The sequence below is a fragment of the Lepus europaeus genome, chromosome 4 (genome assembly GCF_033115175.1).
Source record: "Lepus europaeus isolate LE1 chromosome 4, mLepTim1.pri, whole genome shotgun sequence".
Classification (NCBI taxonomy): domain Eukaryota; kingdom Metazoa; phylum Chordata; class Mammalia; order Lagomorpha; family Leporidae; genus Lepus; species Lepus europaeus.
Genome location: NC_084830.1, coordinates 147,133,255 through 147,152,727, shown reverse-complemented (window position 1 = coordinate 147,152,727; position 19,473 = coordinate 147,133,255). Strand labels below are relative to the sequence as shown.

Genomic DNA, 19,473 nt, shown 5'->3' with positions numbered 1-19,473 from the left:
CGTTGTAGCATGTATCAAAGCTTCTTATGTTTCTACTGCCAAATGATATCGTATTATATGAATATGCCACATTTTATATATCCTCTAGTCATTAGATGGGCATTTGAGTTGTTTCCACTTTTTAGCTATGATGATTAATGCTGCTATGAACATCATGTAGAAGCATTTATGAAGATGCATGTTTTCATTTCTGTGGGTATAAACCTTAGCCTACAATGGCTGGATCTGTGTTTCTTCCTTTCTTCTGCTTACTTTGGATTAAATTTGATCTTCTTTTTCTAGTTTCCTAAGATGGATGCTTATTGATTTTAGATCTTTCTACTTTTCAAACGAACTCATTAAATGCCACTGCTTTTGCCATATCCCACAAATTTTGATAATTATATTTTCACCTTATTTTATTCATTTGAGAGATAGTGAAATAGATATAAGAGAAAGCAAGTCCTACATGGGAAACAGAGAGAGAATCGGAGCAAGTGCACGCTCCCATTCACTGGCGCACTCCTTAAGTAACTGCAGCAGCAGAGGGGGTGGAAGAAACCTGACTGAGGTGGGCATCAAACCCAGGCACTTTGATATGAAACATGAGCCTCTTCCCTTGCAGCTTTACTCCTAGGCCAAATGCTCGCCCCTGTATTTTCATTTTTGTTCCATCCAAAACACAGTCATGATGTAAAGGACAAGAGGGAGGAATTTGCAGCGGGATTGCAGGATCACAGTGAAGTTCTATTCCTAGTTTTTTAAGGAATCTCCATAGTCGCTGTACTAATTTACTTTTCCACTAACAGCATTTAAGAATCCCCCTTTTGGGTGGGCACTATGGCATAGCAGGTTAAGCTAATGCTTGCAAGGCTGGCATCCCACATCAGTGTTCTGGTTTGAGTCTCAACTACTTTGCTTCCAGTCTAGCTTCTTCTTAATGTACCTGACATGATGGTCCAGCTACTTGCACCCCATCACCCAAGAGGGAAACCAAGATGGCATTCTTGGCTTCAGCCTGACCCAGCGGCAGCTGTTGTGGCCATTTAGGGTAATGAACCAGTAAACGGAAGTCAGTCAGTCTCTCTCTCTCTCTCTCTGCCCCTCCTTTCTCTTTCCCTCTCTTCCTCTCCACTTTGCTGCTCTACCTTTCAAATAAATAATAACTGTTTAAATCAAAAGTTCTCCTTTCACCACCTCCTTGCCAGCATTTGTCACTTTTTCTTTTTGATATATTAGCCATTCTGACAGGGGTGAGGTGATACGTTATTGTGCCTGTGATTTTCACTTCCCTGATAGCTAGTGATATTGAACACCTTTTCATATATTTATTAGCCACTTGTTCTTTTGAGAAATGTCTATTCATGTCCTTTGCCCATTTCTTAACTGGATTGGTTGATTTTGTATTGTTGAGTTTGATGAATTACTTATATATTCTGGATATTGATCTTTTCTCAGGTAAGTAGATTGCAAATATTTTCTCCCATTCCATATGACATCGCATCACTTTGTTGTTTCCTTTGCTGTGCAGAAGCTTCTGAGTTTGGTACAATCCCACTTGTCTGCACTTTTGGGGTCTTATCTAAAAATCACTGCTTATACCAATGTCTTGAAATATTTTCTCTATGTTTTCTGGTAGCAATTTCACTAATGTATGTTCTTGGCACTTATATCAACAGATTAGTTGGTTGTATGCGTGTGGACTGATTTCTGAGTTTTATATTATTTTCCATTGATTTATGCCAGAGTCACAATGTGTTTTTTTTTTTTTTTGACAGGCAGAGTGGACAGTGAGAGAGAGAGAGACAGAGAGAAAGGTCTTCCTTTTGCCGTTGGTTCACCCTCCAATGGCCACCGCGGTAGGCGCGCTGCGGCCGGCGCACCGCGCTGATCCGATGGCAGGAGCCAGGTGCTTCTCCTGGTCTCCCATGCAGGTGCAGGGCCCAAGCACTTGGGCCATCCTCCACTGCACTCCCTGGCCACAGCAGAGAGCTGGCCTGGAAGAAGGGCAACCGGGACAGGATCGGTGCCCCGACCGGGACTAGAACCTGGTGTGCCGGCGCCGCAAGGCGGAGGATTAGCCTAGTGAGCCGTGGCGCCGGCCACAATGTTTTAATTACTGTAACTTTGTAGTATCCTTTGAAGTCAATATTGTGGTATCTCCAGCTAGCTTGCTTGTTTCCTTATTTCCTTCCTTTTTCTGAGTATCACTTTGGCTATTCTGGGTCTTTTATAGTTCCATATGAATTTTAGGGTTTTTTTCTAATTCTGTAAAGAATAGCATTTCTTTTGTATCATTTATTAGAATATCCATCTCTCTGCAATCAATTATCCATCTGTTCTTGTATATTGTCTACTTTTCCCATTAAAGCCTTTAGTGTGTTAGTCAATTTTTTAAAAATTGCTGGTCTGACAATTCTAACATTCCCTCCACATCTGACTGAGTTCTGATAGTTTATTCAAACTGGTGTGGGTTTTTTTTTGTGTTTTTTTTTCCTTTTAGTATGCCTTATAATTTTTTTGAAAGGTGGCCATGATAAACTGGGTAAAAGGAACTATGGTGGATGGGTCTTTATTATTACAGTGATAAGATGTGAGACAGGAAATTTTCTATAGCCCTGTGATAAAGCCATAGGATTTTTGGTGAGTCTGAGCCCAGGAATGTGATCTTCACAGTGCTTCTGATATTTTTTTCCCTCCTTAGGTGAGATACAGTAGAGGGAACTGAAGTTGTTATTTCCCATCCCACAGGTAGGTTAGGCTCTGATAACAGTACGTTAGATTCTGGGAAAACAGTTTCTCTTGAAGGCAGGTATTGTTAGTAAGAGTGCTCTAACTCATTTCAAAATGATTCCTTTCCCCCTCACTATGAAGACCTCATAGGGCTCCTGGAGACAAAACTCACAAAAGGAGGAGGAGGAGCCTACGAATGGGTTTCCCTGGAATTTTTACCTCTTAGATCCTTAATCACATTGAGTCTTCAGAAATTCATAAAAATAGTTTAGGCTTTGATGCCCTGATAAAGTTCCTATGTAGGGTTCTATTCTGAGTAGTTGTGATTCTTTCTGTCTTCCTGACTATTTCTTCAATGTATGGTACAGCAGTTTGCCCTGAAACCTCACTTCTCTAGTGGATATAAAAAGAGTTGATGATTTTTCAGTTTTCTCCATTTTTAACTTGTTGTTGGGACAGAGTGGGAGACTAAGATTCTTAACTTAGGACTGGAAAATGGAACTCCTACAATTTTTTTTTTATTTCTTATAATAGCAGACCTTCAAGCAGCATTCAATATTGTTGACCACTCTCCCTTCTTCTGGGGTGAAACGCTTTCCTCTCTTGGTCTCCATGACACCATATTCAGCGTATCTTCCTCCTTCTCTCTGGTCACTCTTCCTGTTCTACATAAATGTGACTTTCGAGGATTAATCCTGGACCTTTTCTCTCCATCACTATATAAATAATCTTTCCCAGGTGATTTCATTGATTTCTATGACTTCAAAAATTTCTATAATGCTTTATACCCCTCTCTTGTTCTACTGACTCCATATTTACAGCCAATGACTCACTGTCATATATCCTTAGATCTTACCTCTTCTATCATATTAATCAGTATCTTTATCCACCAAAGATGCCCATAACAGAAACTTAGAAGTCTATTTAAAAAATATTTATGGGGCTGGTGCTGTGGCATAGTGGGGGAAGCTACTGCCTGCAGTGCCAGCATCCCATATAGGCTCCGGTTCAAGACCCAGCTGCTCCTCTTCCGATCTAGCTCTGCTCTGGCCTGGGAAGATGGCCCAAGTCCTTGGCATCTCTGCCCATGTGGGAGACCCAGAAGAAGCTCTTGGCTCCTGGCTTCGGACTGGCCCAGCTCCAAATGTGGCAACCATTTGGGGAGTGAACCAGCAGATGGAAGACTCCCCCCACCCCAATCTCCCTCTCACTCTGTCTCTGCCTCTGCTTCTCTGTGACTCTGCCTTTTAAATAAATAAATAATATTTAAAAAAAGATTTGAGGGGCTGGCACTGTGGTATAGCAGGTAAAGCTACCACCTACAATGCTGACATCATATATGGGTACTGGTTCAAGTCCCAGCTCCTCCATTTCCAATCCAGCTCCCTGATAATGCAGCTGGGAAAGCAACAGAAGAGGGCCCAAGAGGTTGGGCCTCTGCATCCACTTAGGAGACCCAGAAAAAGCTCCTGGCTCCTGGCTTCAGCCTGCCCCAGTTCTGGCCATTTAGCCATTTGGAGAGTGCACCAGCAGATGAAAAACCTCTCTGTGCCTATCTGTCTGTCTGTCTCTCTGACTCTGCCTTTCAAATAAATAACATAAATATTCTAAACAAAAAGATTTATTTGAAAGGCAGAGTGTTAGAGAAGGTGAAACAAAGCAAGAGATCTTCCACCAAGTGGTTCACACCCCACATGCCTGTAACAGTCAAAGATGAACTAGGAGCCAGAACTCCATCTAGGTCTCCCACATTTGTGGCTGGAACCTAAGTAGTTGGGCCATCATCTGTTGCCTCCTGGGCATATTAATAGGAAGATGGATCAGAACAGAGTAGCTAGGCACCCTCCTATGGGATGCAGGCATCCCAATTGGCAGCCTAATCTGCTACGCCACAACACCTGCCCCCAAAGTCTTTCTTAACACTTCTTATTCCTTCCTCTATTCAATACAACAACTCTCCAGGCAAAATTTTCTAGAATCCATTCATATCTCTCTATCTCTCCTACAAAATTCCCTGATCAAAACCATCACAATCTCTCACCAGAAATCTTTGAAACTTCCTGCTAATGATTTGCCCTGGCTACCACTCTGTCCTTTTTCAATTTGTTCCCCAATCTAAATATTGACAGGGTGTTGCAACAGAATTAATACAAGTTATAGATACAGAAGGGCCTGCTACAAGTGCCTCAAAATACTGATAAAAAGCTAAATCTCCATTTTCTCAGCTATAAAATAGATAACAAAAGACTAACTACTTGGTTGGCTAGAATGATATAAGCAAAAGATATAATTAAGAAAATTCCATCCAAAAGCAACTATTGCTAAAAACAAAAGAAAGTTCAAATTCTTCTCCAAAGTTCTGCAGATTTTAAGCCTCACATATTGATTCACAAATAATCTTCTGTGGCCGGCGCCATGGCTCAACAGGCTAATCCTCCGCCTTGCGGCGCCAGCACACTGGGTTCTAGTCCCAGTTGGGGCTCCGGATTCTGTCCCGGTTGCCCCTCTTCCAGGTCAGCTCTCTGCTGTGGCCCAGGAGTGCAGTGGAGGATGGCCCAAGTGCTTGGGCCCTGCACCCCATGGGAGACCAGCAGAAGCACCTGGCTCCTGCCTTCGGATCAGCGCAGAGCGCCGGCAGCAGCGCGCCTGCCACGGCGGCCATTGGAGGGTGAACCAATGGCAAAGGAAGACCTTTCTCTCTGTCTCTCTCTCTCACTGTCCACTCTGCCTGTCAAAACACACACACACACACACAAATAATCTTCTGCATAAGACACTACTCTGGCTACACAGTAATTCTTATTTTTACCTTAACTTAATGACTAATAGATATCCAATTACTCAAACAGAAGTTGGAAAAATGTAAATTTTTCATTCTCTTTCATTAACGGTGTATCAAGTAGATATTGACGTATATGCTGTATTGGTTCTTTTTTACAAGATTGAATAATCCAATTTCTAAACTCCAAAAATGCTTTTAATTATGGACTTAAATAGTTGAAAAGATACTTCCTGTAGGATCTCTGTCATTAATGTGCTGTACACTGTTATTTAATGCTATAACTAGTACTCCAACAGTATTTTTCACTTTGTGTTGCTATGTGGGGGCAAACTGTTGAAATCTTTAATATATACTGAACTGATCTTCTGTATATAAAGAGAATTGAAAATGAATCTTGATGTGAATGGAAGGGGAGAGGGAGCAGGAAAGGGGAGGGTTGCGGGTGGGAGGGAAGTTAAGGGGGGGGGGGAAGCCATTGTAATCCATAAGCTATACTTTGGAAATTTATATTCATTAAATAAAAGTTTAAAAAAGGTATATTCTTTATTATTAAAATATATGATTCATGTAGTTATTCTTCTTCAATACTTGCTTTTTTCTTTGCCTTTTCAGAGGCTGAAGGGCATGTTTTCTCAGCAAGTAAAACCTCACAAGCAGCATTATCTATAAATGAAAGCATAGTTTAATACTCTAAACATTGACTATACATATAGAAGACATAACATTCAAATTTAATAAAACCAAAATCAAAATCCTGACCTTCATGACTGTATCTTTATAATGGTTTAAGAAGAAAAAATCATGCTGAATAATCTGACTTGCCTTATATAGAAGAAAATATATTTTAAAATATCTTTACTTCAAGGGCTCCAGGTTTTTACAGAAGTACTTGCCTTTCAATTGTATGTGATTAAAATTCTTCATTATCCTACCATTCCACTAGCCTGTATGATTAGGCTTTCCATTTCTATCAGTATTGAAAACAAACTCAGTCCTTGCTCATCTTACCAAAAACTTTCCCCATTCCCCATATCCCCCTCCCATTACAGCCTACCTGTTGTCCATAGGCAAGTTTCTTCAAAGAGCTGTCAACAAATACTACGTTTACTCCCTCTCATCCAACTTTCAAATCCAAGCAATCCAGCTTTAATTCCCACTGATATCATGCAAACCCTTCCTGCTTCTCTCACTGGGCCTCAACCCAACAGAGGGCACACCCTTCCTCTCTGCTCCCTTTTATGGTTCCTCTTCAGTCTTCAGTCTTTCCTTTTCCTTACTTTGCAGACCTGAACCACAGCAATAGTATTTATAGTGCCTGCTATGTGTCAACTTTACCCATTATATTTACTTAATATTTCCTATTTAACTTTTTATTTATAGCATCACTATCTTGATCTATGGCACCAAAATGTTTTCCTTTAGATTATTTTAATTGCTTTTCAGTTCAGCTCCCTCTGCAGTTCATTGTCTTCCTTGTATATTTAACATGCAAATCTACTATCATTTGTTTAAAACTCTTTAAAAGTATTCCACTGACCCCAAATTAAAAATGAAGCTCCAAAATCTGGAATACAAAGTCCTTTTTATGATCTGTGTATTTGCTTACTCATTCCTCACCCTCACTGCATAAGTTAATAGAGTTGACTAAATAATATACAGGATGACCAGTTAAATTTGAATTTCCAATAAACACCAAGTGTTTTTGTAGCATGAGTACTTCCACTATAATAGTATAACCATGTGTAACATTTCAGACATATCTACATTAAAAATCATTTGCTATTTATCTAAATCCAAATTTAACTGGCTATTCTATAACTTTGTTTGCTAAATGTGGAAACCTATAGGTTAATTATTCCTTGTCTACTTCACCTCTTAATGTACAAAGAAGTAAGTGCGTTTGAGAGCACTGTAAGAGATAAAACTAGTAACAAGATCTGACAGTATATTAAGTAGAAGAGTAACAAGAGGGTGCACCTTTGGTCTACTGGTTAAGATGTTAATTAGGATGCCCATGTCCCACATTAGAGTGCTTATGTTAAACTTCTGACTCCATTTTCCTGCTAACGCAGAAACTGGGAAGCGGCAGTGATAGATGATGATGGATGTCTTAAGTATCTGGGTCCCTGCCATGTAGAAGTGAGAGACCAGGATTGAGTTCCCAGTTCACAGCATCTGCCCTTGGCCATTATTGGCATTTGGTGAGTGTGGGATCTTTCCTGTTTCCATGTGCCTCAAATAAAAAGAAAAAATAAGGAAAGAGTTATTGAGGATGACCCCCCGGTTTCCTGGTTTGCTCAACTACATTTGCTAACTAAGATGGAAGACTCTGGAATAGGATCAGGTCAGGTTTTGGGGACTGTAATTCTCAGTCCTCAAATCTCATTTAATCTTTTGCTCTTTCAATAGTTGGGATCGCTGTCTCCCCAGTACACTCACATCTCATGACCTCTGAGATGTCATTCTCTTCTTGTTTTTTCTACTTCTACACTAGCCACTGAATCTCTGTTTCCTTTGCTGGATCTCTACATGCCTACTTCTAAATGTTTGTGTGTCCTATTTATACTCTTTTTACACATCTCTTTTCTATTTATTTCCTGCATGATTTCATGTAATCATATGGCTTAAAAACATCCATGTTCTAGCACCAAATATACATAGATATATCTCTACAGCAGAAGCCTCTAAACTATAAAATCCTGCATCACAAACTGCCTTTATAACATCTCCACTTGAAAGATAATAAGTCCCTCCATTTTCAAATGTTTTATTAAAAAATACCATATATAAAGTGGTGGTCACAAATCTTATGTGTATATATACATATATATATTCATCAATATAACCACCAATCAGATCAAGATATAAAACATTTCCAGTACCCGAGAAGTCTCCTATGTATGCTCAGTTGGTAGTCCCTTTGCAAAGATTACCTCTATTCTGACTTCCATCATCCAGAATAGTCTTGACCACCTCAACTTTGTATATTTAAAACTACACAGTGTATACATGTTTGTGTCTGTGTTATTTCATGTAACATTACATGAGCTAGTACATTAAATGTAGTATGTTCGAGCTGAAATCGCTGAATCATTCTCCCAATTTTCTCTGCCCTACAGTGCTCCCATATTAATAAATGAATCACCATTCACCTAGTTTCTTAAGGCAAAAATTTAACATTCACCCTTGACCTCTATTTCTCTATTACCTAATCAGAAAATTCTGGTACATATACTTATAAAATATATCTCAAAACAGACCATTGTTACCATGTTAGTCTAAGACCCCACTCCAATAGCTAAACAAGTTCTCCTTGCTTCTACTCTTATCTTCTTAATCTATTCTTCGCACATGGTAGCCAGAACAATAATTCTAAACTACATCTAAGTCTTTAGAACATAGAATACCAACTTAGAATGTTAAGACTATAGAGATACTGCTCCGCCTTGCGGCGCCGGCACACCGGGTTCTAGTCCCGGTCGGGGCGCCAGTTCTGTCCCGGCTGCCCCTCTTCCAGGCCAGCTCTTTGCTGTGGCCAGGGAGTGCAGTGGAGGATGGCCCAAGTCCTTGGGCCCTGCACCCCATGCGAGACCAGGATAGGCACCTGGCTCCTGCCATCGGATCAGCGCAGTGTGCCCGCCGCAGCACGCCAGCCGCGGCGGCCATTGGAGGGTGAACCAACGGCAAAAAAGGAAGACCTTTCTCTCTGTCTCTCTCTCTCACTGTCCACTCTGCCTGTCAAAAAAAAAAAAAAAAAGACTATAGAGATACTGGACATAGAAGCACAGAACCCATGATCTTTTGGAAGGCTGGAATTATTCCAGTCTGTAGTTTTCTTCCCTGGAGTGATATTTTCACCACATAGGAGAGGTGAAATACAGGGGTTTCCCAGGTATTGATATGACTTTACATCTCACTACAACATACATGAATTCCTTGAAGTGGTGTTATCCAAGATGGTAGCCACCAACCTCATCAGACTACTTAAATATAATTAAAATGAAATAAAATACAAAAAATTTTAAACATATACCTGATCATGTCATCTCTCTGCTTTAAGATGCTTTAAAACATTTCTCATCACATTTAGAATAAAATCTCTGGTTGTTGCCATGGCATATAAGATTCTACATTATACCACCTGACTAGCCCTGTGATCATAATTTCAACCAGTCATCTTCTTAATCTGCTGCAGCCACACTAACCTCTTTATTCCTCTTTGAACAGGTCAAGAAGATTTCCATCTCAAGGCCTTTTTATATGTTCCTTTCACCTGTCATTCCCTGGCTAGTAGCAGTAGATAAGATTGTAAAGGAGCCAGAGCAGGAGTTGTTCAGAAATAATTTCATGTTTATCTGTTACAAGCTATCACATCATTGAGGGCAGGAACACAACCATTTTTTTATTTCTTAACACTTGGTAAATAGCCTGGTATACAACTGGAACACAGTTGTCATTGTTAAATTAAATAATATGCAAAAAATATCTCTAGAGCAAGATATGATTAATCAATGCATACAAGAATGTAAAAACATACATGATTTCAGCATCCCTAGTCTGCCCTTCCTCATGCTTCATAAATAATATTTTCTACATCTAAAGCAAAACTTTTCATTGAGAAAGACCTAGGTAAAATTATGGTTGTTTTGGTGTCTTCACCACTTGTCCTTTCAATACCTCTCTTTTCTTGTTTACAGGTTGCCATACACTTTGATGTGGAAACAAATCTCCCTTTTTTTTTTTTTTTATTTTTTTGACAGGCAGAGTGGACAGTGAGAGAGAGAGAGAGACAGAGAGAAAGGTCTTCCTTTTTGCCGTTGGTTCACCCTCCAATGGCCGCCGTGGTAGGCGCACTGCTGCCAGCACACCGCGCTGATCCGATGGCAGGAGCCAGGTGCTTCTCCTGGTCTCCCATGGGGTGCAGGGCCCAAGCACTTGGGCCATCCTCCACTGCACTCCCTGGCCACAGCAGAAAGCTGGCCTGGAAGAGGGGCAACCGGGACAGGATCGGTGCCCGACCGGGACTAGAACCTGGTGTGCCGGCGCCGCAAGGCAGAGGATTAGCCTATTGAGCCGCGGCGCCAGCCAACAAATCTCCCTTCTAACACGCATCCTCTAGTACATAACATACTACTTCTTCCAATGATCGGTACTTATACAAGTTTAGTTTTTCTATCGCTAGTCTAGTCTCACTATCAAAATTATCTTAAATCATTTTTATATTTACCATCTGTAACATAATGCCTGGCATTTAGCAATTGACCATTAAGATAATTCCTCAAGTGAAGATTATGCAAATATACATTTTTAGTTCATGTAAACATTTATAACCATCAAGAAGAAAATCAGCAGAACTTCACATTTATTGCCAAACAGATGCTAAAAAATTTTTTGCAGAAGATAAAGTAAACAGAAATGTGAGATCCAAGAGAGGTTAACAAGAAATGTAAATGCCTTCTGAAGTTTACTCTAATAATAATAAATAGAGTGCCAATAATATGAGATAATTTGTTTATTCCATTATTTTCAATCATCAAATATAACAATAATATATCTGCTTTCTTTTCTTTACCTCCTACTACTGAAACCTCTAAGGGCAGGGAAAGTGGATCCTTCCCACTGGTATACAAAATAATGCCTAGTATAGAGTACCAATCCAGTAAATATTTATTAAATGAATAGTGCTCGCTTTGGCAGCACATATATTAAAACTGGAATGATATTAAGTGAATAAAAGATGGGTCCTGAGGGGATAGTTAAGACCTACTTACGAATACTACATATCTTCATATCTTAACTACAAACAAATATAAAAAAAGCACTCAGTTTCCTGGGTGACCATTTTTTTAAAATACTGGATGCATAAAAATGCAAATATATATATATATAATAATGAAAATAATTAGTTTCACTGTTTATTACCTGATTTTGAATCTGAAGTATACTTTGGTTTTGAAGGAATACTTTGGTCTGCTAACATCATCCCTCTGTAATAAGAACAAATTTGTGGCATTTTTTTATCTTTTAGTAATTTTAAAGAGTCTTCAAACAATACTTAAATCATTCACATGCAATTAATTATCTTATAGAAATAATCCAATTGCTGGAAAAATATTATCATATCTGTATAAAATAGCTTAATAACAAAAGACAATATATTTATACATTTAGTAGTGTGAGACATTTGGCATAGAATACAAGACATAGTGTTTACAATCAGAAAGACCAGATTTTTTTTTTTTTTTTTTGACAGGCAGAGTGGATAGTGAGAGAGAGAGACAGAGAGAAAGGTCTTCCTTTTTGCCATTGGTTCACCCTCCAATGGCCGCTGTGGCCGACGCATCTCGCTGATCCGAAGCCAGGAGCCAGGTGCTTCTCCTGGTCTCCCATGCGGGTGCAGGGCCCAAGGACCCGGGCCATCCTCCACTGCCTTCCCGGGCCATAGCAGAGAGCTGGCCTGGAAGAGGGGCAACCGGGATAGAATCCGGCACCCCAACCGGGACTAGAACCCGGTGTGCCGGCGCCGCAAGGCGGAGGATTAGCCTGTTAAGCCACAGCGCCGGCCAGAAAGACCAGATTTTAAACCCTAATTCAGCTACCCACACTCGAATGGCATTATGAAAGATACTTAGCCTATCTTGTTTACTTACCTCATTAATACTAAAGGAAGAGCAATTCTATTTCCTAGGGTTCTCATGGTAACCAGTTCAAGCAACATGACAGAAATTTTTGGCGATGGGGGGAATAAATATTCTTTTCTTTTTGTACACCTATAAATGAGACTCCTTTAATTTTATCTAAATATGTGGGAGAGAATAAGGATCAAAGCATAGCTTCTGAGCAACAAAATGGATTTCCTAGCAAGGTAATGGAGCTGCAAACCAATGTGAGAAGAGAATTTCTGTTGAACTCAGTAATCAGAAAACAATTTTATAGGTCCGGTGCTGTGGCATAGCGGGTTAAGCCACTGCCTGCAATGCCAGCATCCCACATGGACACCGGTTTGCTCCACTTCTGATCTAGCTCTCTGCTATGGCCTGGGAAAGCAGTAGAAGATGGCCCAAGTCCTTAGGCCCCTACACCTGTGTGCGAGACCCAGAAGTAGCTCCTGGCTCCTGGCTTTGGATTGGTGCAGCTCTGGGCATTGTGGCCAATTGGGGAGTGAACCATCGGATGGAAGACCTGTCTCTCTCTCTCTCTGCCTCTCCTCTTTGTGTAACTTTAACTTTCAAATAAATAAATAAATCTTGGAAAATTTTATTCTTTCATATTTCCATGTAAACTTATTCTATCAAAATAGTACTTTTTGCTTCTGAGTGAACTTTAGGTGGGTTTATTTTTACAAATGCTCTTCTAGAATTCTCTTGTAATAAAGTTATTTTTAGGTAATAGTCTAGCGGCTGGCACCACAGCTCACTTGGTTAGTCCGCCGCCTGCGATGCCGGCTCCCCGTGTTCTAGTCCCGGTTGGAGCACCAGATTCTGTCCCGCTTGCTCCTCTTCCAGTCCAACTCTCTGCTGTGGCCTGGGAGGGCAGTGGAGGACGGTCCAAGTGCTTGGACCCTACACCCACATAGGAGACCAGCAGGAAGTACCTAGCTCCTGGCTTCGGACTGGCGCAGCGCGCCAGCCGTGGCAGCCATTTGGGGGGTGAACCAATAGAAGGAAGACCTTTCTCTCTGTCTCTCTCTCTCACTGTCTAACTCTGCCTGTCAAAAAAAAAAAAAAAGGAGTCTAGCATAATGGTACAACTCTACTATTGAATTTCAATTTAAATTTTTTCTTTTTCCTATCTTGGACCTGAATCAGACTCCTAAAATAAAGTAGGAAAAACAATCATAGTTTTTTTTCTTTTTGGCCTCTCCTACTTGGTAGTTACTCTTTGGGTTCCTCTGGCATTTGAAAGGGGGGGTTGTAGAAAGAATAGGAAAGGTCCTTCTTGATCTTGATTGGTACTGTTATGTCACTGGTGTCCTGGGATTGACAGACAGCCAAGTGCTGACTCTAAATCAAAGGACCCTTCAGAGATTTCCCTATCACTAGGTCTCTCTCACTTGCTACTGCTGATTGATGACCTCCAGAGTTTTTTGTTTTTTTTTTTTTAAAGATATATTCATTTTACTTTAAAGGCACAATTACACCAAGGGAGAAGCAGAGGCAGAGAGATCCCCTGTCTGCTGGTTCACTCCCTAAATGGCTCTGACAGCCAGAACTGGGCCAATCCGAAGCCAGCAGACAGGAGATTCCTCCAAGCCTCCCACATGGGGGCAGGGGCCCAAAGACCTGGGCCATCTTCCAATGCACTCCCAGGCACCTTAGCATGGAACTGGGTCATAGGCAGAGCAGCTGGGACCTGAACTAGAGCCCATATGGGATGCCAGTGCTGCAGGCAGTGCCTTAACCCACTAAGCCACAGCACTGGCCCCTCAGTTTTTACATTTGATATAACATCCAGCCTCCTTTGATTGAGATTACTTTGCCCTTTGTAGGAAGTTATACTGGGCATGACCCCTTTCAAGGTAATCCATAATTGCACCCATGCTATGGAATCCATGTCTGATTTGCACATATAATGTACAAATCTTTATTGTGTCAATTTCTGAAATGCCATCCAGATTCCTATTTATTCTGGTATTTTAAATCATCTAACATACTTTAGATTTTTCAGGCTTGAATCAGAAACCTAATTCCAGGGAACATATGGTGTGCCTTTTGAATCGTTTTTTTTGGAATTTCTCCTCTATGGAGAAATATGAACTCAGGATATGAACAAAGATAAGTTTCCTCCTCTCTGCCATCTAGCCTGAAGGATTACTTAAAAAGGATGGGGGGTGGGGGGTGGGCAGCGCTGTGGCAAAGTACATTAATCCTCTGACTGCGGTGCCAGAATCCCATATGGGCGCCGGTTCGAGTCCCGGCTGCTCCACTTCTGATCCAGCTGTCTGCTGTGGCCTGGGAAAGCAGTAGAAGATGGCCCAAGCAATTGGGCTCCTGCACCCACATGGGAAACCCAGAGGAAGCTCCTAGCTTTAGATTGGCTCAGCTCCAGCCGTTGCAGCCAATTGGGGAGTGAATCAGCAGGTGTAAGACCTTTCTCTCTGTCTCTCCCTCTATTGTCTGTAACTCTACCTCTCAAATAAATAAATAAATAAAATCTTTTAAAACAAAACAAAACAAAGGATAAGAAGACAGAGGGTTGGGAAACAAGCAGATAATAGGAACTGGCTTCACTCCCTCAATCCCAAACTCTGGAGATGGAGATAATAGACAGGATGATGATATTAGATGATGTGAAGAGAAAGCCATAGTAAAGGAGGTATGTGAAAAATCCCTGTAGAGAGTACTAGCAGGAGATGTCCAAACAACAGGGTGGAAACTCAACATAAAAACAAGAGCTTAGGGGCAGGCGTTATGGCACAGCAAATATACCTTCACCTGTGATGCCAGCATCCCATATGGACACTGATTCAAGTCCCAGCTGCTCCAGTTCCAATCTAGCTCCCTGCTAATGGCCTGGGAAAAGAAGCAGCAGATGGCCCAAGTGTCTGGGCCCCTGCCACCCACTTGGAAGACCCAGAAGAAGCTCCTGGCTCCCGGCCTTTGCCAGGCCAAGCCCCAGCCATTGTAGCCATCTGGGGAGTCAATGAGCAGATGGAATATTTCTTTCTCTCTCTAACTCTGAATCTCAAATAAATAAATAAATCTTAAAAAGGGGGGGGGGTCTTCCCTCTGATGGTTCACTCCCCAACTGGCCACAACGGCCGGAGCTGCGCTGATCCGAAGCCAGGAGCCAGGAGCTTTTTCCAGGTCTCCCATGTGAGTGCAGGGGCCCAAGGACTTGGGCCATCTTCCACTGCTTTTCCAGGCCATAGCAGAAAGCTGGGTTGGAAGAGGAGCAGCCAGGACTAGAACCGGTGCTCATATGGGATGCCGGCACTTCAGGCCAAGGCGTTAACCTGCTGCTCCACAGTGCCAGCCCCTGTACTCAAGAATATTAATCTTCAATCTCACAATCTCATTAGCACAGAAGACTGGTAGTTTAGATTTCCACTAAAGAAAGTAACATTGCATTGTTTACCATTTAATTCTGGTAAAAATTTAGTTGTAAAATAGTAACAACAGGGACCAGTGCTACGGTGTAGTGGGTAAAGCTGCCTACCATGCTGGCATCCCATATGGGCGCCTGTTTGAGTCCCAGCAGCTCCACTTCTGACCCACCTCTCTGCTATGGCCTGGGAAAGCAGTAGAAGATGGCCCAAGTCCTTGGGTCACCCTCCCTCTTTCTTCCCTCCCTCTCTCTCCCTCCCTTTCTCCCTCTCTCTCCTTCCTCCCTTCCTCCATCCCTCCCTTCCTTCCTTCCCACTCTCCTTCCCACTCTCCTTCCTTCCCTCCCTCCCTCCTTCCCTCCTTCCTCCCTCCTTCCCTCCCTTCCTTCCCTTTTTCTTTCTCAGACTAAAAGGGAGAGGGAAAAGAACAAAGGGTGGGAGAATGGGTGGGAAGGCAGATATGGTGGGAAGAATTACTGTGTTCTAAATGTTGTATTTATGGGACACATACAAATAAAAAAATAAATAGTAATATGTAAAACAAGTAATCAAAGCATGTTTTGTGGAAATTCTTAGTGCAATAATTAATACTACAAAGGGAAAGCAGTTCCTCTTTAATAATTCACAATGAACACGATTTTTTCAGACTATAATATTACAATATAAAAATTAGAAGATTATTTCAATTTAGTAATATGAAATAATCACTTGTAATCCACAAATATTATTTTTCTCATGGTACTGCATTTCATGTGGTACAAATTTAAAACTTTTAGTCTTCTTGCTCAGAGAGGAAACAGAATATTCTGGTAACTGTGCAGGGACCAGAATAGAACGTCAATTTTAAACTTTTAAACTTTTTTTTTTTTGACAGGCAGAGTGGATAGTGAAAGAGAGAGACAGAAAGGTCTTCCTTTTGCCGTTGGTTCACCCTCCAATGGCCGCCGCAGTAGGCGCGCTGCGGCCGGCGCACCGCGCTGATCCGATGGCAGGAGCCAGGTGCTTCTCCTGGTCTCCCGTGGGGTGCAGGGCCCAAGCACTTGGGCCATCCTCCACTGCACTCCCTGGCCAGAGCAGAGAGCTGGCCTGGAAGAGGGGCGACCGGGACTAGAACCCGGTGTGCCGGCACCGCAAGGCGGAGGATTAGCCTAGTGAGCTGCGGCGCCGGCTGTCAATTTTACATAATAGCATGAAGCAACACTTACAGGAACTGAATAATGAAAGAGCACAGGGTAAGTGGTGGGTATTTGACACATTAGTTAAGATGCTGCTTGGGATGCTTGCATACCAATTTTGAGTGCCTGGGTTCAAGCCTCATCTACTCTTCCAATTCCAGCTCTCTGCTAATGAGCACACTGGGAAGCATTACCTGATAGCTCAAATACTTGGGTCCCTGCTACTCAAAATTAAGTTCTAGGTGACAGGTTAGCTCACCCTCAGCTGTTATGGCATTTGAGGAATGAGCCAGTGGATGGATGATCTGTCTGTCTCTATAACTATCTCTGTCTATCAAATAAGTAAATTTAAAAAAAATTTAAAGAAACTCTTCAAGTCAGTAGATAAAGGTGAATACCCAAATTTTTAATAGCATTAAGAGTCATTGTGAATTTTAAAATTTTTAAAAAATATTTATTTTATTTACTTGAAAGGCGGAATGCCAGACAGAGGAGACAGAAAGAGATTTTCCATCTGCTGGTTCACTCCTCAAATGACCACAATGGCCTAGGCAGAAGACAGGAGTCAACGAGCGGATGGAATATTTCTTTCTCTCTCTAACTCTGAATCTCAAATAAATAAATAAATCTTAAAAAGGGGGGGGGGGTCTTCCCTCTGATGATTCACTCTCCAACTGGCCACAACGGCCGGAGCTGCGCCGATCCGAAGCCAGGAGCCAGGAGCTTTTTCCAGGTCTCCCATGTGGGTGCAGGGGCCCAAGGACTTGGGCCATCTTCCACTGCTTTCCCAGGCCATAGAAGAAAGCAGGGTCAGAAGAGGAACAGCCAGGACTAGAACCTGATAGGAGCCTGAAACTACATCCAGATGTCCCACATGGATGTCAGGGGCCCGTGGACCTGGGCCATCTTCTGCTGCTTTCCCACACACATTAGCAGGGAGCTGGATCAGAAGTGGAGCAGCCATGACTTGAGCTGGTGCTCTAATATGGGATGCTGTTGTTGCAAGTGGCAGCTTAACTCACTGTGACATAACCCTGGGCCTCAGTGTAAATTTGTAAATACTTGACAAAATGAAGCTCAGATATATTAATTCAGATTAAGCCAACTAATTTATATAAGATAAAAATTTCATAAGAGTTTATAAAATGTTATTTTACAGATACATTATTAAGTTAAAACTGTGGAGTCAACTATCTCTCACATCACATCCCACCATTTACTGTATCAGCAGATCTTGTTAATTCTACTCTTAATGTACGTCCAAAATCTGACCATACTCACACTACCACTACTCTTATTCCTCTGGTCCACAACCTAGTATCTTTTGCTTAGATTAAGGCAACAGTCTTAACTATAATCTCCCTTATTCCTTTCCTCCCCATAGTGTACTCTCATCACAGCAGGGACGATGATTCCTCTAAAATATAACTAACGTCACATAATTCCTCAAAGGCTTCCCAACTCACCTAAAGTGTTCTACAATGCCTTATAGATTTGGCCTCCTGCTTCTCTCGGCCCCATCGACCTTTCTCCTCTCCTCAGGCCCAAGTCTTCTTGCCTCAGGTCTTGTACTGACTGCTCCTTCCACTTGGAATGCTCTTTCTCTGCTGAACCACTCATTTTGCTCTGTCTCTTTAAGTCTCTACTTAAATGCTACCTTTTCAACAATGACTACCCTGACCACACTACTTAAAGCAGCAAACCTCTACCCCAATACTCCCTAGCCCCTCTCTTGTTCTATTTTTTTCCATGATATTCATTATTGTATAACATGGCATAAGTTTACTTATTTATTGTTTATTTCTTCCCACTAGAAAGTAGACTCAATGAAGGCAGAGATTTTGTTATTTACTTATTTATTTTGACAGGCAGAGTTAGACAGTGAGAAAGAGAGAGACAGAGAGAAAGGTCTTCCTTTTTCCGTTGGTTCACCCCCCAAGTGGCTGCTACGGCAGGCACACTGCGCCGATCTGAAGCCAGGAGCCAGGTGTTTCTTCCTGGTCTCCCATGTAGGTGCAGGGCCCAAGCACTTGGCCATCCTCCACTGCCTTCCTGGGCCACAGCAAAGAGCTGGACTGGAAGAGGAGCAACTGGGACAGAATCCGGCACCCCAACCGGGACTAGAACCCGGGATGCCGGTGCTGCAGGTGGAAGATTAACCAAGTGAGCTGCGGCGCCAGCCATATTTTGTTTTTAATCAGTTTTGTTTATAACTAACAATCCTGACACACAGTGAATCCTTTAGAAATATTGAGTAAATTTGTAGACTTACAATTATATTTGCTATGTAACTAATAGAATACAAGGTTTTCAAAAGCACAACAAATTTAAAATATTCAGTTCTTACTTTTTTATACAGCATTTCTGATAGTCTTCTGAAGAAGTTCCTAGGAAAGGGGAAGAAAACCCTGTAATTCAAAGATAATCCAGAGGATAAAATTAAGTAAAAATCAGTATTTTCCCCAAGATTCATGGTGACAGTGCATTTCATTTTTACAACTTTATAGTTTTAATTTTTACATCTTCCCCTTAAATTAAGCAAAAGTATGTCCAAAATATCAAAGTAAAACACAAAGTGTTGCAAAATTTTATTAGCTACAAGAATTTGTCACCTTGTATTTACATAGTTTACACTGTTTGAAGTATTTTTCTATTATCTCACTGATTCTTACAACAATCTCCTCAAACATATCAATTTATTTGCTTATGTAAAAAAGATTTATTTATTTATTTATTTCAAAGGCCAAGTGATGGGGGGG

At 41.5% G+C, this 19,473-nt stretch overlaps 1 protein-coding gene across 1 annotated transcript in view; it reads right to left on the bottom strand.

Moving 5' to 3' along the window:
- Positions 1 to 19,473, bottom strand: part of MEIKIN (meiotic kinetochore factor) — a 95,733-nt gene that overhangs the window by 46,947 nt on the left and 29,313 nt on the right. The window contains exons 7-9 of the mRNA XM_062189956.1: positions 19,062 to 19,101; positions 11,417 to 11,481; positions 6,087 to 6,157 (exon numbers count right to left, since the gene is read on the bottom strand). Coding sequence (XP_062045940.1) covers positions 6,087 to 6,157; positions 11,417 to 11,481; positions 19,062 to 19,101 — 176 coding nt within the window. The remainder of the gene's footprint in view (positions 1 to 6,086; positions 6,158 to 11,416; positions 11,482 to 19,061; positions 19,102 to 19,473) is intronic.